At 37.9% G+C, this 20,626-nt stretch overlaps 1 protein-coding gene across 1 annotated transcript; it reads right to left on the bottom strand.

Moving 5' to 3' along the window:
- Window positions 1-1,467: 1,467 nt before the first annotated feature.
- Window positions 1,468-19,872, bottom strand: LOC133981862 (uncharacterized). Its single transcript, XM_062420723.1, has 11 exons — window positions 19,591-19,872; window positions 15,845-15,941; window positions 8,831-8,970; window positions 8,531-8,684; window positions 7,029-7,152; window positions 6,901-6,943; window positions 5,974-6,127; window positions 4,979-5,274; window positions 4,745-4,877; window positions 2,479-2,555; window positions 1,468-1,557 (listed from the first exon to the last, which is right to left on the bottom strand). The coding sequence occupies exons 1-11, from the start codon at window positions 19,870-19,872 to the stop codon at window positions 1,555-1,557; spliced, it is 1,503 nt and encodes a 500-aa protein (XP_062276707.1). The 3' UTR covers window positions 1,468-1,554.
- Window positions 19,873-20,626: the final 754 nt, after the last annotated feature.

The raw sequence follows: 20,626 nt of genomic DNA on the forward strand, positions 1-20,626 counted from the left end.
GGGGAGTTCTGGTCCTCTGAAATGATGCCAACGCGGAAGTAACTTAAAACTGCATTCTATCAAAAGGCCACCAGGGGGCGACCGTTTTGGTGTCAAAAGGACTTCCGTCTCTATACAAGTCAATGGAGAATTCACCAACTTCTCACTTGATTTATAACCTCAGTAAACGTTTTCAAAATGTGTTTATGGTCTCAATCGCTAGTTTAAAGCCTTCTTCAATGCAGTATGATGTTCATTTGGGACATTTTGGCCTCCCTGATTTTATATGTGACGATAAAGCAGGGTATGCATTAGGGCGTGGCTACGTCGTGATTGACAGGTTGATTGGTTCACAGGTTCAGGAGGGCGCCTCATGCTCCTCCTGATGCCCATATAAGTAGAATCACTGTTTTTATTTATTTATTTTTTCCCGTCATGCACCGTCCATTTCTTATATACAGTCTATGATATGGACCGAGTAGCTGACAAGTCTAGAAATGTGCGCAGATTGACAGAATTCAAGTTGGGAAAACCTTCACACAGCTGACAGTTTCCAATACTAAATGACTTATGAATAAATATGAACTCGGGTGGAAATGGAAATCATTAAACATCACCACATTACACAAACAATTCTTTCCTGAAACGTTAAAGAAATTAATAATAAATTATAAGAATAATGGAGCTTTAAAATAAAGTGGGACATAAACTCAGATGGTGTGTCCTGGTGGTCCAGTGGTTAGACAAACTAATCTAACAGAGCCACAGAAATCCAAAACAAAGCACACATATTCAATCAAATATGAGTCAAAGTAACTACAATAAAAATATATGTTAGAAGCTGAAACTCTACACAGGATAAAAATGCTAACACTTAATTTATTTCCACATGTTTATTAGAATTCTGTCTTTGTTTAGCATCACCATCATCCCACCAGCCTCCCTTCAGACGAGTATAAAACTTTTCAAACCAACGTTACACAACGCTTTACACAAAACTAACAAACATACAGAAAGAAAATAAAGCAGAAAACACAAAGAAGATTCAAATTTAAGATGTACAGCATATACAACTAAATAAGTGGTAGATCAGTGGATTAAAATGAGATTAGTTATTGAATGGTTCATATGTTTAAACTGCTGATGGCACAGATAGATTTCAAAGAGCTGTAAGGACACATAAGTCAACAGGAGGTTCAGCTGGAGATGAGTTGGACAGTGGAGAAGATACATTTCATGTTTTTAATCAAGTTGTGTCCACAGTCCGTTTGCATCATTATCGCTGTGTGCAGTGTTGTACAATACATGCAAGATGCTGCACTAATGTAGAAAACAAGATGGAAAGGATGTGATTGGATAGGGCTGGATCACATGACCTCACCTACAAGTTTAAATTAGATAGTTATTGTGTTGAGGTGTTCGCAGTTCTGCCATGTTCTTCTTCTTTTAAAGTATCTGTAAACGATGCATCCATAAGATGGACCGTCACTGTTCCTGGGTGAATAACTGCGTCGGGGAGAAGAATCAGCTCTTATTCATCCTCTTCATCGTGAGTCAGTTTACAGTCCGGTACAGTCACTTCAACACAAACACAGATGATTCAAACATAAATAACATGACAAGCAGGCAGCTGCTTTCTTTTATGCTTGATTATTTTAGTTAGTTTATATTTTAACATGATGACAGAGCTGTTAAAAGCTCAGATAAAGATTTATAGAGGATTTGTCTGCTGCTGGTCAACACGAGAATACGTTAAAAATCAGACTACAGTAAAAAATGTTTTTTGAATTAAAAGATAAATAAATAAAATACACTAGTTCATTTGACATTCAGATGATGTGTTTTGGAGCTAAAATACAGTTTCTGGACACTTTTCTCTTGTTTTGATATTTTATTGTCCTGCATTTGGCTCAAACAAAGCACATGATGTTTGTTTCCATCAGACAATGATGTGACCATAATAGAGATTGTGTGACAAGTAAAGCTGATGTGAATGAAGGCAGAGGAAGATAATTAAAGGATTTATATTTGAGACCAGGATGGGAAAATATGAAAATCTACCAGAAACTGAAAGATTAATGTTGAAATAAATCATCATGTATAGCTAAAATACCAGCTACTGTCATATTTTACCAGTATTTATCTGCTGGCTGCTGTTTCCCACCCTGTCAAAGACACACAGATACCTAAATGGTTTATTATTGCCTCATTAAGTGAAGCTGGACAGATCCAGATTCTGCTGTAGTCTATTCCAGGTTTCGGGGGGCAGAGTAGCAGGAAAAGGCCTTTTTGCCGAGCTCTGAATGGAGGATATGGCTGCACTCTGGACAAATATGTTGGCAGCAATCCTCAGATGGATTTGTAAGTGACGTTACAGCAGCGCAAAAATCTGTGCAGAGATGAACTGGAGCTGAAGTTGTTATATGTGTCTATATGTGTTTTTCTAACAGCTGTTTGATTGGACTGGACTGAAACGGGTTAACAGCTGTCTGCAGTTACCTGAGGAATGGCTTTGGACTCTTCTGCATCACCTCCATGAGCGCCGAAGATGCCGGCGTCGTCGGATGATCCGACATCTGGAGACGCAAAAAACAGCAAGTCCCGGTCATTAAAAAAAAGGTCAATCAGATGTTTCCATGACCACATTTATCACAGGTAAATTACAGATGTTAGGTGTAAGTAACCCTAATAAAATAAAACTCCAGTCACAACTCTTCCAATTTGTACTTTTCCTGCTCTATTTGTTGAATTTTAAACCTGCATTAAACATCTTCAGTTTTTTAATGCTTTTTTATACTTTTGCCTTTATTTGCAAGTACAATAGCTGGCAGAGAGGCGGACACGAAACAGGGAGAGAGAGAGTAGAATGACTCCAGCATAGGTCCCTGGATGGATTCGAACCAGCTACGTTGCCTTTACGTGGCATGCGCTTTAAGCACTGGACTACCAAAGCACTTCATCTTCAGTTTTTAAGTTTATATGTTTAACTTATTTTCATATCCAGCACTGATCAACATTATCATTCATTAGGAGTCGTGTTTCTGTCCACCTGCTGAATGTAAAGTCCAATATTCTCTCTCTTTTAGCTGTTTTTACTCTCTACCAACTCCTGAGGGAAACCTCTAAATGCTCCACTATGTTCACCAGCTAGTCTACAGCATAGACTGTATAAACATAACGGACGTAACCACCGTGACGTCACCAGTTGGTTCATGGACTCCCATTTTGAAGCCAGGAGTTTGGCATTTTGACTATTGCCATCTTGGTTTTTGGAGCCAGAAGTGATGAGAAGTGACCATATTTGGTTGAGAGTGTGGAGCTGGGTTCTTATGTGTAATCTGTTGCCACCGGATACACTAGGGTTGTCATTGGGCGGGCTTATAGAGCTTCCGGGTCACAGGCTGGGGGTTTAGTAGTTAACCGCATGTGGACAGTCATGTATACCCTGCTGGTTGTTCAGTAAAGGAAACAAAACGTCAATCTCAAAGCAATCCGTCTTTATTTCAACACAACAGGTTCAACTACAGATCCTCATGAACCACCATGGTAGTGACTTGTCAATCACAATCAAAAGCCTAATATTCCGATTAGAATCGGTTTAGAAGCACAAACCAAATGAAAATGCTCCATGTAAACACCTCAATCGGAATAAACAGGCCGAATGGAATTTCATTCAGTTTCAGAGGGGTAGAGTATTCCTTTTCCCAAACTGATCAAAGGTAAAAATGTTATCATGTTAACGGTGAAACGGAAAGTTCTCTCACTGCGTTCTGTCTGTGCATGCTACGCCTTGACATAGCCTAAATGCACAGTGACGTTTCCTCACTTGTAGATATTGCAGCTTCCAAGCAGAGCAAATGGTCCACGGCGAAGAGCTTGTTTCTAATTCAAACTCTAAAAGACTTCAATATTATCACACGTATTATCGTACGCTGTCTCCTCCTGAGTGCCTCCATAGGAGTGCCTTATTATCAAGCTGTTGCTTGAATAAAAATGCCACAACAACAGCAACTACTGTGCTAATAAGTTGACAGATCTCCATCTTTGGTCAATCACGTGATGTTTACATCAATCTGCGCATGTCACACAGTTGCAAAACGTCTGTTCTGATTAAATGCGGTGGCGCGTAAACACCAGAACGGAATAGATCATGTCACAAATATTTAATTGGAATGAAAAAAAGTCTCCATGTTAACCTGGCTACAGGTAGGCATGCCCTTAATCATACGCTGCTATATTGTCTATTTTACTATAAATGGGGCCACAATTTACTAAATGAACATCATGCTGTGTTGAAGAAGACAAACTAGTGAAAACTAGTGATTGAAACCATAAACTCATTAGAAAACTGTTTACTAAGGTAATAAATTAAGCCAGAAGTAGGCTCATTTTCTCATAGACTTCTATTTGGATCCAGTGGAGTCTCCCCCTGCTGGTCATTAGAGAGAATGTAGATCTGAGGCACTTCCACATTTGTCCGATGATAATTTAGATAATTTAGTTCCTTCTCTGACGATGGAGCATTTGGTTTTAAGTGTGTGTGTGTTTGTGTGTGTCTGTGGGTGTGGTTTTAAGAGAAATCAGACACTGTTTTTCACTTTTGCACATTTTGCAATAAAATTCTGGTGAAAGTGATAAAAAGCTTCATTCTTCAAACGTTGCTGCACTTATTTATTATATTATTGATTGATTATTATACTTCAGATCAGTTTGACACAACAAAGGGTATCCTCTGCTGTGTGTGTGTGTGCTCTCTCTCTCTCACCCTGTCTCCTCAGCTCCTGTATCACAGCCTCCACGCCTCCTTTTTTCTTGATGAAGCCACATATGACCCTGGACGTCTCAGAGATGCTGCACATGTCGAACAGTTTCTTCAGTTCAGGGTCCAGATTGTTCAACTGCCACAAAAACACACGACACAGGAAACGTTTTAACACACACACAAACAACATCAGCTGAGGCCACAGTAACATGATTTAATGTTAATATCGAACCAGACCAGAGAGATGTCTGCAGGAGGCGCAGCACCCAGAGTTCCTGGTCCAGAAGGAGGAGGGTGGCCACGATAGGGAGGTGGTGCAGGTGGAGGTGGATATGAGCCAACAGGAGAGGGAGGAGGTGCATGTGAGGGAGGAGGTCCACGTGAGCCAACATGAGAGGGAGGAGGTGCAAGTGAGCCAACATGAGAGGGAGGAGGTGCAAGTGAGCCAACACGAGAGGGAGGAGGTGGACGTGAGCCAACACGAGAGGGAGGAGGTGGACGTGAGCCAACAGGAGAGGGAGGTGGAGGAGGCGCTACAGTGGGGGGGACGACACAAAAATATGAGATCAGGTTAGATAAGATGACATCACACAGAGATCACCTGTAACTGTCTCGTCCAATCAGAATCAAGTTCTTCTTCTACAGCAGGTTGGTTTCATTCATCTGAAGGATGAAAGTCTGATAATTACAAGCAGGATTTGTGACATCACAACGAGTTTGGAGCCAATCACGGTTCAGTATTCACCTTAAACAGGTGTAATGTGGAAACTTGAAACTTAAACAGCCAATCCAGTTTTTACAAGTGTTTGTTTTGTCTGTTCGGCTGCATAAAGTGAAAATGAGTTTGGTATAAAGAGGATTCTTGTTAACCAATAAATTATGATACTAGTCTTTCTATATTTTGCCTAAATTAGGGATATTTTCATTATCAATGAATCTGCAGATTATTTCAGTGATTCATTGATCAGTTGTTTGGTCTATAAAGAATATAGTCAGAAATGGCTGAATAGTCTTATTTTTCCAGATGTAAAGTGACCCACAGTCAAAAATTCAAATAAATTCAGTTTACTATCAAATATGACAAAGAGAAAGTTTGAAATCTTCACATTTTAGAAGCTGAAATAACAGATTTTGTGACATTTTTGCTAAAAGAAATTAAATTAATTGAAGTCTCATTTGCTGTATGTTGAATCAAAGTGTCTCTGTAAGGAGACTTATTAAGTCTCTCTCACCTTGTCTCCTCAGCTCCTTCTTCACAGCCTCCACACCTCCTTTCTTCTCGATGAAGTCGTAGATGACCTTGGATGTCTCTCGGTCCTTCAGCTGAGCCTCAGAGATGCCGCACACGTCGAACAGGTTCTTCAGTTCAGGGTCCAGATTGTTCAACTGCCATGAAAACACACGACGCAGGAAACGTTTTAACACACACACACACACACTAGGGATGGGTGGATGGATACATACAAGCTACTCATTTGGTATTGATTCTCTTTTTAAAAAAATCGATACTAATGTTATATATAAAGAAACGGAGGTGGCTGCATCACTTCCTAACGTTTTCTGTACTTTTGTGTAATGTTTGTGTCCAAACAACCTGGAGATAAACCGCCCGTGTCACATGACTGTGGTATCCTCAGGACTGCATGAGAAGGAGCGCTCAGCTGCAGCTGCACGCACACATGGCATGCTGCACGTGCACTTCCACAACAAATGTGAATTAATGTGAAAATATTTTGGTCTCTCTGTTTACCATAATAAGAGTCATCATCATAATGTCATTTTAAATTTTGTTACACAAAAGGTAATCAGGGGGGAAAAAAGCACTTTTTTGTTGGTAATATATTCTATTCGTATTTATGTTTTAATTATGTATTTTATTATTATTTTAATCATAGTATTTCTGAAATGTATGTTTAACATCACAACTACTACAGAAACCAATAATAGTCCAATATGCAAATTACCTTAAAACTAAAATGCAAACTTGAAGCCTCCAGCAAGTTAAAACATTTTCATTGATCCTGAATTTCCACAACAGTTTAAAAAGGAGATGAGGCTTTAACATCTTTTTCAGCCTGTTAATGAATGTTAGTTCCTCGTAGTCCAAACTAAACCTGTATGTGTGTGTGTGTGTGTGTGTATGTGAAGGGCGTACTCACATCAAAACCTGTGTTAGGATCCCAGCCCACGTGACCGATGTGCCTGAGGAAGACAGAACATACATGGTGAGATCACACACACACAGAGAACTGGACGTAATCTGTGATAAAAGTGGGACTGGACTCACTGGAAGTTTCTGGGCGTGCCGATGTCCTTGTTCTTCTTGCTTTTGGTCTTGTCTTTTCGGACCAGGCCACCGTGGCTCAGCATGCTGTTGATGGGTACTGTGGCCGGCTGTGGCAGAGCCGGACCTGCACACAGTGAGGGGAAAGAGGGAGATCAGAGAGAAACATACATTAACTCTGATCACATTTCTACTTGTACAAAAGAAATATCCTCATCTCATTCCTGCTCCCCAGAGGATGCACCTTTTTTATTTTAATGACTCCATGACCAGAGGTGGGAAGTAACCAAGTATTTGTACTTCGTTACTGTACTTAAGTACATTTTCCAGGTATCTGTACTTTACTTTTTATTATTATTAGTTTATTTGAAAAGGGACAATGTACATTAATCAACATTTCAACAAAATGTAAATGCACCCAAGATAGCCGACAGGCTAATTTTCATCGGCAGTCCCTTTGCCAGTTGTTAAAAGGTGTCAGAAGTAGTAGAAAACAATAAAATACAACAACTGAGACATAAAAAGATAACACATATATACACACACACACAGAGTGCAGTGATAAAGATCTACAATGATGCTCATATATAATAATAATACCAATTAGTGTTCACATTTTTGCTCATCAACAAGCCATTTCTTGGCATGGTGCTTAAATGAGTGATATGAAGGAGATTCTCTAATTGACTGTAGTACTGAATTCCATCGATATGATGCTCTGAAAGAAAAAACGGCCGTAATGAATGTAGATTTTTTGAGTATCTATTTTGAGTATCTATTTTGAGTATCTATTTTGAGTATCTATTTTGAGTATCTATTTTGAGTATCTATTTTGTCAACTTTTTGCTTTTCCTCCCTACATTTGAACACAAATATCAGAACTTTCTACTCCTTACATTGTCTAAACAGGCTTGTTACTTTCAACCTCAGTGACATAAAAAGAAGATATGACGTGCAAATAAGTAATAGAAAACGCTCTTTTTTTCGTTTGTAGTGTGCGCCGCTCCGTGTCGCTCCCACCTTGGGTGGCTGCATTGAAATCCGCTACTGGAATGAAAGTCCAACTATGTGTGCAGACAGTTCAGGAATATGTAAGACACATGCTGTGCACTGTGCACAGAGGTTGATTATAACAGCAGTCTGTGACAGTGAGTGAGTCAGTGAGGAGCGATTATTGCGTTATGCTTGGCAGTGTCTAACCTCAGTTTGGCATAAAAAGGATTCTTGTTAATTAATAAATTATAATACTAGTCTTTCTATATTTTGCCTAAATTAAGGATATTTTTATTATCAATGAATCTGCAGATTAATTGATTAGTTGTTTGGTCTATAAAAAGAATAGTTAGAAATGTCTGTTTTTCACTTTTGCACATTCTGCAATAAAATTCTGCTGAAAGTGATAAAAAGCTTCATTCTTCAAACGTTGCTGCACTGATTCATTATATTTCAGATCAGTTTGACACAACAAAGGGTATCCTCTGCTGTGTGTGTGCTCTCTCTCTCACCTTGTCTCCTTAGCTCCTGTATCACGGCCTCCACGCCTCCTTTTTTCTCGATGAAGTCGTGAATGATCTTGGATGTCTCTCGGTCCTTCAGCTGAGCCTCAGAGATGCCCCACACGACAAACAGGCTGTTCAGTTTAATGTCCAGATTGTTTAACTGCAATGAAAACATACCACACAAAAAAGGTTTTAACACACACACACGACACGCAACTGAGGACCGATGGTAATTTTACTGTGTTAGAGTCCAAACTAAACCTGAGTGTGTTGGTGTGTGTGTGTGTGTGTGTGTGTAGTACTCACATCAAAACCTGTGTAAGGATCCCAGCCCATGTGACTGATGTCCTTGTTCTTCTTGCTTTTGGTCTTGTCTTTTCGGGCCAGGCCACCGTGGCTCAGCATGTTGTTCATGGGTACTGTGGCCGGCTGTGGCAGAGCCGGACCTGCACACAGTGAGGGGAAAGAGGGAGATCAGAGAGAAACGTACATTAACTCTGATCACATTCCTACTTGTACAAAAGTTCATCTCATTCCGGCTCCCCAGAGGATGAACCTTTTTTATTTTAATGACTCCATGACCAGAGGTGGGAAGTAACCAAGTATTTGTACTTTGTTACTGTACTTAAGTACATTCTCCAGGTATCTGTACTTTACTTTTTATTATTATTAGTTTATTTGAAAAGGGACAATGTACATTAATCAACATTTCAGCAAAATGTAAATGCACCCAAGATAGCCGACAGGCAAATTTTCATCGGCAGTCCCTTTCCCTTCTTCTCTGTATGTGTGTTCTTGTTTTTCTTTCTTTGTGGGGACATTTTAGCTGCTGACTTAATGTTAAATGTCAGACTCAGTTTCCTCTGCAGCAGGCTGTTTCTACACATTTACATGACCTCCACTCTACACACACACCCAGAAACACAAGTAAAAGCTACTGAGTTCAGGAGGAAATCTCTGGAGCAATAAATGAGTCACTCACTGCACCTTCAACTTTAAAAATTCATGTTGTTGATCCCTGAACTGTGTCATTATCATTTTATTACCATTTTTACCATCATTATCTAATATGACCAGCTATAAACTGATCTAAGAGGGTCTAAAGTGCGTTTTTTGAACAGTGGATAGACAGGAAATCATGGGAGAGAGAGGGGTGTGACATGCAGCAAAGGTCCCCCGGCGGGGATTCGAACCAGCTGCGTACGTGTCGTACTGCATACAATTTAATGCAAATATTATTTTACGCTTCGTGTATGTGACCAATAAAGAACTTGAACTTGAACTCTTATTAGCACTATTCATCAAAAACAACAACCCAAAAACCAACAGAATTATGTAAGAATAGTCTTAATAATGTAGATTATCAAATTAGGTCACAATCAGGTCAGTTTACAGTAGAAACATTCATACTGTCATTCATATGGCAGGAGTCTTACTGCTGCTGTAATATTCCTGCACTGTCTGCACACACTGTTGGACTTTCCTTCCAGCCTTCACAACACGGATCGCACACACCCAAAAAAAAAGAAGATTGGTTTTCTATCGCTTACTTGCTCGTCATGTCTTCTTTTTATAAAGTCACCAAGGTTAAAACAAGTAACAGGCCTGTTTTGACTATGTAAGGAGTAGAAAGTACAGATATTTGTTTTCGAATGTAGGGAGTAAAAGTAAAAGGTAATCAGAAAAATAAATACTCAAGTAAAGTACAGATACCTGGAAAATGTACTTAAGTACAGTAACGAAGTACAAGTATTTAGTTACTTCCCACCGCTGAATGATAGTAATCATTATTAGCAACCCGGATATTAACACTCACCTGCCTCAAACTTTCTGTTTTCCTCCTTCTGCTCTGCTGACTTTAAAATGAAGTCTGCAGCCGTTACTGCATACCTGTCTGCCCTTCCCTTCTTCTTCCTTATTGGAAGTCATGTGAGAGTGTGTGTATGTGCTTGAAATTAAGATAAAGATAAGAAGTACTTTATTAATCCCTTAGTCACCTTCTCACAAAGACAGCCAACATACAGCAAGGAAACATACAGACTCAGGTAGTACAAGTTAAGTGCGAAGCACCACATCAACATCAATCAAACAATCCACTCAGCAGTCAACAGCAATGTTCATTAAAACACCTCACTGCACCAGGTATAAAGGAGCTTCTAAATCTTTCTGAATCAAAACACAGTAAAAATAGCCACACACACACCAAGACAAACGCACCAGTGATTCCAATTATTGCTCCAAAGATAGATTATCTTTCTATCTTTGTGAATACATTTCTATGTTGTGAGAAAATGTTGGCTAATCACCTTTAAAAGACAGTTTGAGGATGAATACTTTGTTTTAAGGTGAAGGTTAGAACTGGGTTTAGGCATTTAGTTATGGGAATGCTTTTATCAGTGAGGGTCCCCACAAGGATATAAAGAAAAATGGTTGTGTGTGTGTGTGTGTGTGTGTGAGTGTGTGTGTCACACCATTTAAAGTCAGACTGAAGTTTCACTTTTCACACACACCTGTCTGCTCCTCTCTTCTTCTTCTTACTTACTGGAAGTCACGTGTGTTGGTGTGTGTCTGTGCTTGTCTTTCTATCTTTTTGAGGACGTGTCTGTGTTGTGAGGACATTTTGGCTCCACTCTACTTCAAAGGACAATTTGAGAATTAAGACTTTTCTGTTAAGGTGAATGTTAGAATTGGATATTAGACACTAATTTGTGGGAATACTTTATGTCAGTGCGGGTCCCCATAAGGCTACAAAGACAAACGTGTGTGTGTGTGTGCTTCCACCTAGTGGCCACTCATAGTCAACACACTACACACACGCACATTAGCTTCAGTCAAAGACCTGTTTACTGCACCTTCATCTATCACATCATACTGTTGTAGGCTGTCATACATCATACTGTTAAGTCAACAGACAAGAAGAATAACAGTCATACCTGATTATAAAGGCAGTGGATGAAAAATAATGGATCAATGGCGGAGACCAACATTAGTCTCCAGAGGAAAACATGAGGATGCCAGCTGACTGTGTTTATCACTCCCTGCTCACTATACAGTCTATTATATTTACCTATATACTATATTTACCCATTTTATTTGTTTGCTCCAATTCTGAGTGTGTAAATATATCAACTGTATAGTGTCCCTAAAAAACCCCATTTAATTTTATTTAATACCATCAGTTTTTCAGAAAGACCCATATATCTAGTTATATTTGTTTATAATAGTGTTAACGCAATAATACATTCAATTTCTTCTTGGGCCCTGCAGGTTGAGCAGGGACATGTGTCATTCAGCTAATATTAGACTCACAACCTGGGCGTTCAGGATAAAACACTTTTTTATTGGAAATGTTTTTTATCCCATTGGTTAGAACAATCTTTGAGGATTCAGGAAACACAAAGTGATTTTTTTCTCTGTCTCTTTTCCTTTATTTAAAATCAATCTTATAATTAAGCTGTTATTTTTCAAAATGTTTAATATTTTTTGTATAATTTTCTTGATTTCTTGATTTTAAAAAATGTGTTTTAATGTTTATTTTATAAATATTTATATTTTTTTGTTTTTCTCAGCAGTCCTGTGTACTTGTTTTGTGCCTGAGGTACTGTGTGTTATTATTTGTTGAATAAAGTTTAGTATTTTTTTTTTTTTTTTTTTTTTAAACAGCATGTTGACAGATTGTCTACTGTGGGAGGGGAAAGTAAGTATTATTCCTCTTTTTTTATTTGGGTCCCCATAAGCTTTTTACAAAGTGTCTCTTCCTACAAAACAAAGTTGGTCAAAAACAAGAAAAAGCAAATCAAGCAAAATTATAAAAACACGAGAACACGAGTTAAAGTTAAATAATAATAATTATATTAATAATAATCATAATAATGAAAAAGAACAAACAAAAAATTCCAGCACCAGTCAGTACTGTATATAATAATGTATGATAAAAATAAATCAAAAGGTTATATCTGTGTGAGATTTATGAGTTTTTGTTTTAGTGTCTTTTTGTTGTGGGCAGAAGAAACTCAACAGAGATCAGTTTGTCTGATTATTACACAGAAAGCAGGATGTTGTAGTTTTTCACTTAATAAATGTGGTACAAAGATCTTTGTCCATGAACGGGCACTAACATGGTAATCATGAATAACTGGCTTGTTTTACATATGCCAGCTCAGAAAGAATGTATAACTGAAGAAATGTTAAAAGAAAGTTAAAAATGAAACTTTTAGACTGCAAAATAATGACAGAGACAGTGTGTGTATAGTCTACATGTTTTTCTAACCAATTTCCCTATTAATCCAAATTTTTCCTTTACATATATAACTAGATGAACTCTCTTCTTTCCCACATTTTTAAAAATGTCTTTTTTCATGTATTTCTTTCTCCTTGTTGTGTGTTCATACCTGCATGGATTGCTGTTCTCTTCTATCGTCACTTGGTGGTGCTGTTCCCTTGTTTGTATTTTGATTTCTACAAGAAAATGAAAGAAAGAAGAAAACAGCCAATTTAAAGTGAGTCCATTTCCTGGAAAGAATCAAATAATGTATCACTAATTTACAGGTCAAATAAAGACACTTCCCTTTCAGTCAGTTCACAGCAGCTCAGACTGTTGTGTCCAGTGGTTAGACAAAAAAATCTAACAGATCCACAGAAATCCAAAACAAAGAACACATATTCAATCAAATATGAGTCATTTATACACAAAGACAGAAAATAACTACAATAAAAATAGATGTTGTACATGAAGCTGAAGCTCCACACAGGATTAAAACACTCATAGTTCATTTATTTCCAGATGTTTATTAAAAGCTTGTCTTTGTTTAGCATCACCACCATCCCACCAGCCTCCCTTCAGACGAGTATAAAACTTCTCAAACCAACGTTACACAACGCTTTACACAAAACTAACAAACATACAGCAAGAAAATAAAGCAGAAAACACACAGAAGATTCAAATTTAAGATGTACAGCATATAAAACTAAATAACTGGTAGATCAGTGGATTAAAATGAGATTAGTTATTGAACGGTTCATATGTTTAAACTGCTGATGGCACAGATATATTTCAAAGAGCTGTAAGGACACATAAGTCAACAGGAGGTTCGGCTGGAGATGAGTTGGACAGTGGAGAAGATACATTTCATGTTTTTAATCAAGTTGTGTCTACAGACCGTTTGCATCATTATCGCTGTGTGCAGTGTTGTACAATACATGCAAGATGCTGCACTAATGTAGAAAACAAGATGGAAAGGATGTGATTGGATAGGGCTGGATCACATGACCTCACCTACAAGTTTAAATTATATAGTTATTGTTAAAGCCTCCTGATTGGCTGACCAGTGTTTACTGACAGAGTGATGCAAATGATTTGTTAAATATGGTTATGAGATCTAAATGATTCATCTTGACATCATCATTTTGCAAATAAAAGCAAGATACCTGTCATATTTACACTCTGAGACTCTCTAAAATATAATGTGGAGCCTTTAAAGGTTACCAATCAAATCTTTAAAATCAATGGTAAACAAACAGGTAAGCAGTGAAGTGATGATAGAAATGGAGTTAACTCTCTGTGTGATTCTGAGTCACTTGATAAATATGAGCCCAGACTCACAGTCTGACTTATAACACCTGTTTTTATCTTTATCTGCATCAAACAGCTCATGTAGAACAAATCTGTAAAGTGCTGACTTCAGCTAAATCCAGAGATAACTGTTCAGTTTGTAGTGAGTTAAGAGACTTAAGTGAAGATGACAAAGTCCAGATCCAGACTCCGGTCCAGATGGATCATCAGGATCCAGCTGATCCTCTCTCAACATTCCTGGATGTTCACTCACACTCTGACAGAGATCATCAACCATTCCAGCTGTTGAGAGAAGAAGAAACAACAGAGGTGATAACTGAGTGTTTAGTGAGACTCACTTCATCAGCTGTCAGTCAGTGATGCAGCACATCCAGTATAAAGAGCAGCAGGGACTTCAGTTCAGAAGTGGAACAGCTGTGCAGCGTAGCTTGCTTCCTTTCAGCTCTCATGTTAACATGTTGCACACTGAGCTCCAAGCTCACACACCTGCACACACTTTTACTATCAAGTGTGTTTCCTCTGCAGATTTCACTGAAGTACACAGAGGAAATAAAGTGCTGAGAGTCATGAACACATCATTACTGCAGAAACAGAGACATTCACTCATCAGTTTACTGATGGATTTACTGCTGATACATGTCAACTCTTATCAAAGTTTAAAGCTACAGAGTCTCTGTGGGATTTGAAGATGATTCCTGCTGTTAAAGCATCACATGATAATCACTCAGAGCTCTCAGATAAACAGCTGCTGTGATTCCTGGACAGAGGTTCTGGTCTGTATAAAGACCACATGGTTACTAAACGTAATGATGCTTGTGTGAAATCAGAGCCAGTGATTTGCAGGCTGCAGTCAGACTGATCTTAGAGCTCTGACAAAGATGAACTGATCAATAGTTTAGTGTTGAAATGGGAGAGCAAACACTTTGAGATCAGATTTGATGGTGTGACAGTTTGATGATGAGGACTACTGTCTCTATACATCTTGTAAAGCTGTCAGCTGTAATCCAGCTTTATTTCCTGCAGACATCAACACAACAACAACAGTCGTCTTCACATCAACTCAAACACATGATCACAACAAGCTTCAGGCTCATCTGATTGGCCGACTGTTCTCTCTCTCTCTATGTCTTTCTGTCCAATCCTGAAGTGTGTCACCATTCTCCTCTCACAGCTTCACTGAGGAAAGCAACACTGAGAAGGTTGGAGGTTCACCAGGAAACACTGGATCTTTGCTTTGATACTGACTGTGTTTAATACTAAACTGCTGAAACCAGCACAGACTGACTCCAACTCTCTACTGACCTCAGAGTCTCCAGTCTGCAGGCTGAACTCTTCTCAAGATAAGACAGCTGTTTAACGTCTGGATCCTGCAGGTTGTTGAATCTCAGATCCAGCTCTCTCAGATGGGAGGGGTTGGACTTCAGAAATGAGGCCAGAGGAGCACAGCTGATCTTTGACAAACTGCAGTGATACAACCTGAATAAAAAATAAAATATGTCAGTTTAGAGGTTCAAAGTGAATTATCCAGTGTAAATTTGCCTTGTTATATGAACGTTTTAAAATTGCAGCTTAACATTGCTCTGTCACAGTTAATGGACTAAAGAAAACATTTTCCTCTTAAGATACTCCATGTGGATCAGCATAACGTCAACTTTATGTCTGCAGTTTAGTGTCACCACAACTTTCACATCATATTAATCTCAGCACAGAAGTAAGAAATGTCTCTGACCTCAGAGTCTCCAGTCTACAGTTTGGACTCTGCAGTACAGCAGACAGATGCTTCACTCCTGAATCCTGCAGCTTGTTGTAGCTCAGATCCAACTCAATGAGATGGGAGGGGTTGGACTTCAGAGCAGAGGCCAGATAAGCACAGCTGATCTCTGACAAACTGCAGCCACTCAATCTGAATAAAGAATAAAAGATGTGAGTTTAGTAGACAAAGTTCATGTTTGAAATCATTCAGTGTTTCATAATCTGTTCAGATGTGGCTTTATGTCCTCTTTTATCATGTTATGATTGTATTATTCATTCAGATTTTATTCATCATCATTATTTATTTTATTCAATTTTACTTTTATGAACATTTTACTAGTTTACTATTAGAATAGTAGTAGAACAATAGATTTCTATTGTTGGTATTATCTCTTAGTATTTATATTTAATCATCACTATTTTGACATGCTGTCATTTGACCTGAATATTTATGTCTGGTTCTTTTTTTTTATAATAACTGTAACAGATGTAGTGTTTTATGTTGTTGGATTATTTAATCTATTATAATTATTATTATATATTCACTGACTTGTTTATTAATGTATTTACTAATTTATTGTTTAAATATTTGATAACTTTCACATTCTGTGCCTGAGCAGCTTCTCAACAGAAAAAAAATAAACTTAAATCTCAAACTCAAACTAAGCATGTCACTGTTCAGTACACAATCAATTATTTCAGATTTCACAAAGCAATGAAATAGTTATTTGGCTAAGGGTCTTTAACTATCCATAAGCATCCACTTCAGTTTGCAGCAATCAGTGGTAAATACTGCCTCAGTCCAATGAACAGGGCAATGTCCATATCTGTAGCCATCTCATTTCCACAACATGAGAATGCAATGAGTATTTCTTCAACTCAGAAAAAGTGGACTGTTGTTTAACAGTGCAATATACATACAAATAATTAAGTAATTTTCCTGCTAATTAGCTCAACTGAAAACTTGAAGAGTTTTACAACTAAAATACAGGGTTTAGCGAATTATTCATAGACACTGGCAGAGCAATCAGGCTACCAACATGTCCAATGTCATTTTAGTTTGTGGCATGTAGCCCCTGCTTAAATTTTACAGCAAATTACACAATTCACATCTTAGCATTACTATCGTAACTTGGTTATAAAATAATTAAACTGAATACATTACAAGTAAACAAAAAATGTATCTGTTTATACAGTAAAAGAAATAAGTCCCCTTCAACTTAATAACATAAAATCCTCTGCATGGAGACCGTGAAAAAACAAAGAAAAATCATCCCAAAACAGGGAAAGATTATGTTAAAAAAAAAGCTCAAAAAGGTTATTTTTTCTGTTTTCTTCCTCGGTACAACTATTTTAATGTAATTGCTTTTAACCTTCTAAACATTTTTTACCTCATAAACATCATCCTTATTAGATTAGATTAGAACTTTATTGTCCTGAAGGAAATTTGTCTTGGGCTAAAAGTGCCAGGTGCAGCTGCACTAATACAACAATACATAAAAGGCACAGAAAAACAAAACATACACGACAACACAAAATAACAAAAAGTGCTTCAAAGTGCTTCAAAAGTATAGCATATTGCACAGAATAATATTGCATAAGATCATGTGACGTATGGCACAAGAAAGGAACAAAGTCTGCCGTTTAGTGTCACCACAGCTGTCACATCATATTAACTTTATGTGATTTGACATGAACATCAAAATAGCATTGGAACTGTAACATACAATTATGCACAGGCAGCAGATGCACTGTATTTAGTATTTGTAGCTAAACACAGATTTACATCATGTGACCACAGGATGCTTTTTAATAAAGTTAAAATAGAAAAAAGAAAAGAAAGAAAGATAAGAAAGGAAAATAAAAATGCAGCTACAAAAATACCAGTGTGTGTGTACAGGGGTTTTAGGTGTGACATCATTGTTGTTTCTCTTTTATCCATGATTTAACACCTCTGTTGAAAACATCAACATTGTAGTGCCTCGTAACTCATTCAGTAAGCAGGGAAGGAGCACTACCATGTAGACATTTAAAAGAAGCTTTAGGCTGGAAGAGCTTATGAACATTTCCAAGGTGAACATATTGTGTTTCTTTAAGATGTGTCAATGCTGCCACCTCATTGGTTTTTTGTCCAGGATTTTGATTGGCTGGTTATATAGTGAAATGATGGGTTTTATAGTTGATTGTGAGGCTTGTGACCAGGTAGTGATGCAGTATGACAGCTGTGACAATATCATAGCATGTAGATACTTCCTGATGAGTCTGAAGCAGCTGACATTTGATTAAACTTTTTTAAAGGATATTTTTCATTTGTTGATCAAATTTTAGATGTGAGTCTAAGATGATTTCCAAGTACTTGACATTGTCAACCTCAAAAATCTCAGCACAGAAATAAGAAATGGTGACTAACCTCAGAGTCTCCAGTTTACAGTTTGGACTCTCCAGTCCAGCAGACAGATGCTTCAATCCTGAATCCTGCAGCTCGTTGCAGCTCAGGTCCAGGTATCTCAGATGGGAGGGGTTGGACTTCAGAGCTGAGGCCACAACTTCACAGTGAGTCTCTGAGAGTCCGCAGTCAAAAAGTCTGTGATTAAAGATAATAAATATGTGTCTATATTAGGGCTATACATTCATTTTAAATAATCAACTGATTAATCACACAATCTGCTGTGATTATTTGCAATCAATCACTTTTTTCTCCCTTAATATTGAAGCTTGTAATAATGAATATTAAAATGTAAATCACAGAATAAATGTACAATCAACATAAATCAAGCACATATACAGTTGAAACCAGAAGTTTACATACACTGTATAAAAAGACATATAACCTTTTTTTTCCTCACTGTCTGACTTTATATCAGACGAAACTTTTCCTGTTTGAGGTCAGTTAGGATTACAAAAATTATTTATATTTGCTAAATGCCAGAATAATGAGAGGGATCATTTTTTAGACAACTTTTTATTACTTTCTTCAAAGTCAGAAGTTTACATGCATTTCATTAGTATTTGGTAGCATTGCCTTTAAACTGTATGACTTGGGTCAAACGTTTTGGGTATCCTTCCACAAGCTTCTCACAATAGTTTGCTGGAATTTTGGCCCATTCCTCCTGACAGAACTGGTGTAACTGAGTCAGGTTTGTAGGCCGCCTTGCTCGCACACGCCTTTTCAGCTCTGCCCACAAATTTTCTATAGGATTGAGATCAGGGCTTTGTGATGGCCACTCCAAAACATTGACTTTGTTGCCCTTAAGCCACTTTGTAACTAATTTGGCGGTATGCTTAGGGTCATTGTCCATTTGGAAGACCCATTTGCGCCCAAGCTTTAACTTCCTGGCTGATGTCTTGAGATGTTGCTTCAATATTTCTACATAATGTTCTTTCCTCATGATGCCATCCATTTTGTGAAGTGCACCAGCCCCTCCTGCAGCAAAACACCCCCACAACATGATGCTGCCACCCCCGTACTTCACAGTTGAGATGGTGTTCTCAGGCTTGCAAGCTTCCCCCTTTTTCCTCCAAATGTAACGATGGTCATTATGGCCAAACAGTTCAATTTTAGTTTCATCAGACCACACGACATGTCTCCAAAAATGAAGGTCTTTGTCCCTGTGCTCATTTGCAAACTGTAATCTGGCTTTTTTATGTTGCTTTTGGAGTAATGGCTTCTTCCTCGCTGAGTGGCCTTTCAGCCCATGTCGGTACAGGACTCGTTTCACTGTGGATAATGACACTCTCTTACCAGATCAGCCAGCATCTTCACAAGGTCTTTTGCTTTTGTTCTGGGGTTGATACTCACATTTCTCACCAAAGCACGTTCGTCTCTGGGACACAGAACCCGTCTCCTTCCTGAGCGGTATGATGGCTGGACATTCCCATGGTGTTTATACTTGCGTATAATTGTTTGAACAGATGAACGTGGCACCTTCAGGCATCTGGAAATTGTACCCAAGGATGAACCAGACTTGTGGAAGTCCACAATTCTCTTCCTGATATCTTGGCTGATTTCTTTTGATTTCCCCATGATGTCACACGCACAGGAATCAGTGTGTTTGAGGTGTGCCTTAAAATACATCCACAGGTGTGCCTCTAATTAACTCAAATGTTGTCAATTAACCTATCAGAAGCTTCCAAACCCATCACATCATCATCTGGGCCTTCCCAAATTGTTTAAAGGCATAGTAATCTTAGTGTATGTAAACTTCTGACTTTGAAGAAAGTAATAAAAAATTGTCTAAAAAATGATCCCTCTCATTATTCTGGCATTTAGCAAATATAAATAATTTTTATAATCCTAACTGACCTAAAACAGGAAAGTTTCGTCTGATATAAAGTCAGACAGTGAGGGAAAAATAGGTTATATGCCTTTTTATACAGTGTATGTAAACTTCTGGTTTCAACTGTACATTAACACAGATTCTGTGATCTACAGATTTCCAATAAAACCATGAAGGCCAATGACAGATTTCTTATATTCAGAAATAATAAACAGGCCTTTAAAGTTCCAGCTGAATCAAAAACCTCCAAAACCATTACAATTAGAGCTAAGGAGGCAATAATTTCTGATATGCACTAATATAAATGGTAATTAACAACAATAAATGTGTTCCCCACAAGCTACCATTACATGGTTGGTTCTAATGGATGCCTTTTAGGGACTGTTGGTTACTAATATTTCTGACCCTCCTCCACCATAGATAACCACATTTTATGAGGCAGTATTGAAGAAAACAAAAAGTAAATGCTGACTTTTCCCACCATTACATTTAACAGCAAGC

This window comes from Scomber scombrus, chromosome 6, assembly GCF_963691925.1.
Source record: "Scomber scombrus chromosome 6, fScoSco1.1, whole genome shotgun sequence".
NCBI lineage: Eukaryota > Metazoa > Chordata > Actinopteri > Scombriformes > Scombridae > Scomber > Scomber scombrus.

Bases quoted from the DNA above. Each gene is read 5' to 3' on its own strand.
- LOC133981862 (XM_062420723.1), bottom strand. From the start codon at position 19,872: ATGGGGAAATCAAAAGAAATCAGCCAAGATATCAGGAAGAGAATTGTG. The intron at 7,153-8,530 runs GTGAGAGAGAGA...CACTGTGTGCAG, and splicing joins ACAGGAGCTAAGGAGACAAG to GTCCGGCTCTGCCACAGCCG. The intron at 6,128-6,900 runs GTGAGTACGCCC...TTTTCATGGCAG, and splicing joins ATCCTAACACAGGTTTTGAT to TTGAACAATCTGGACCCTGA.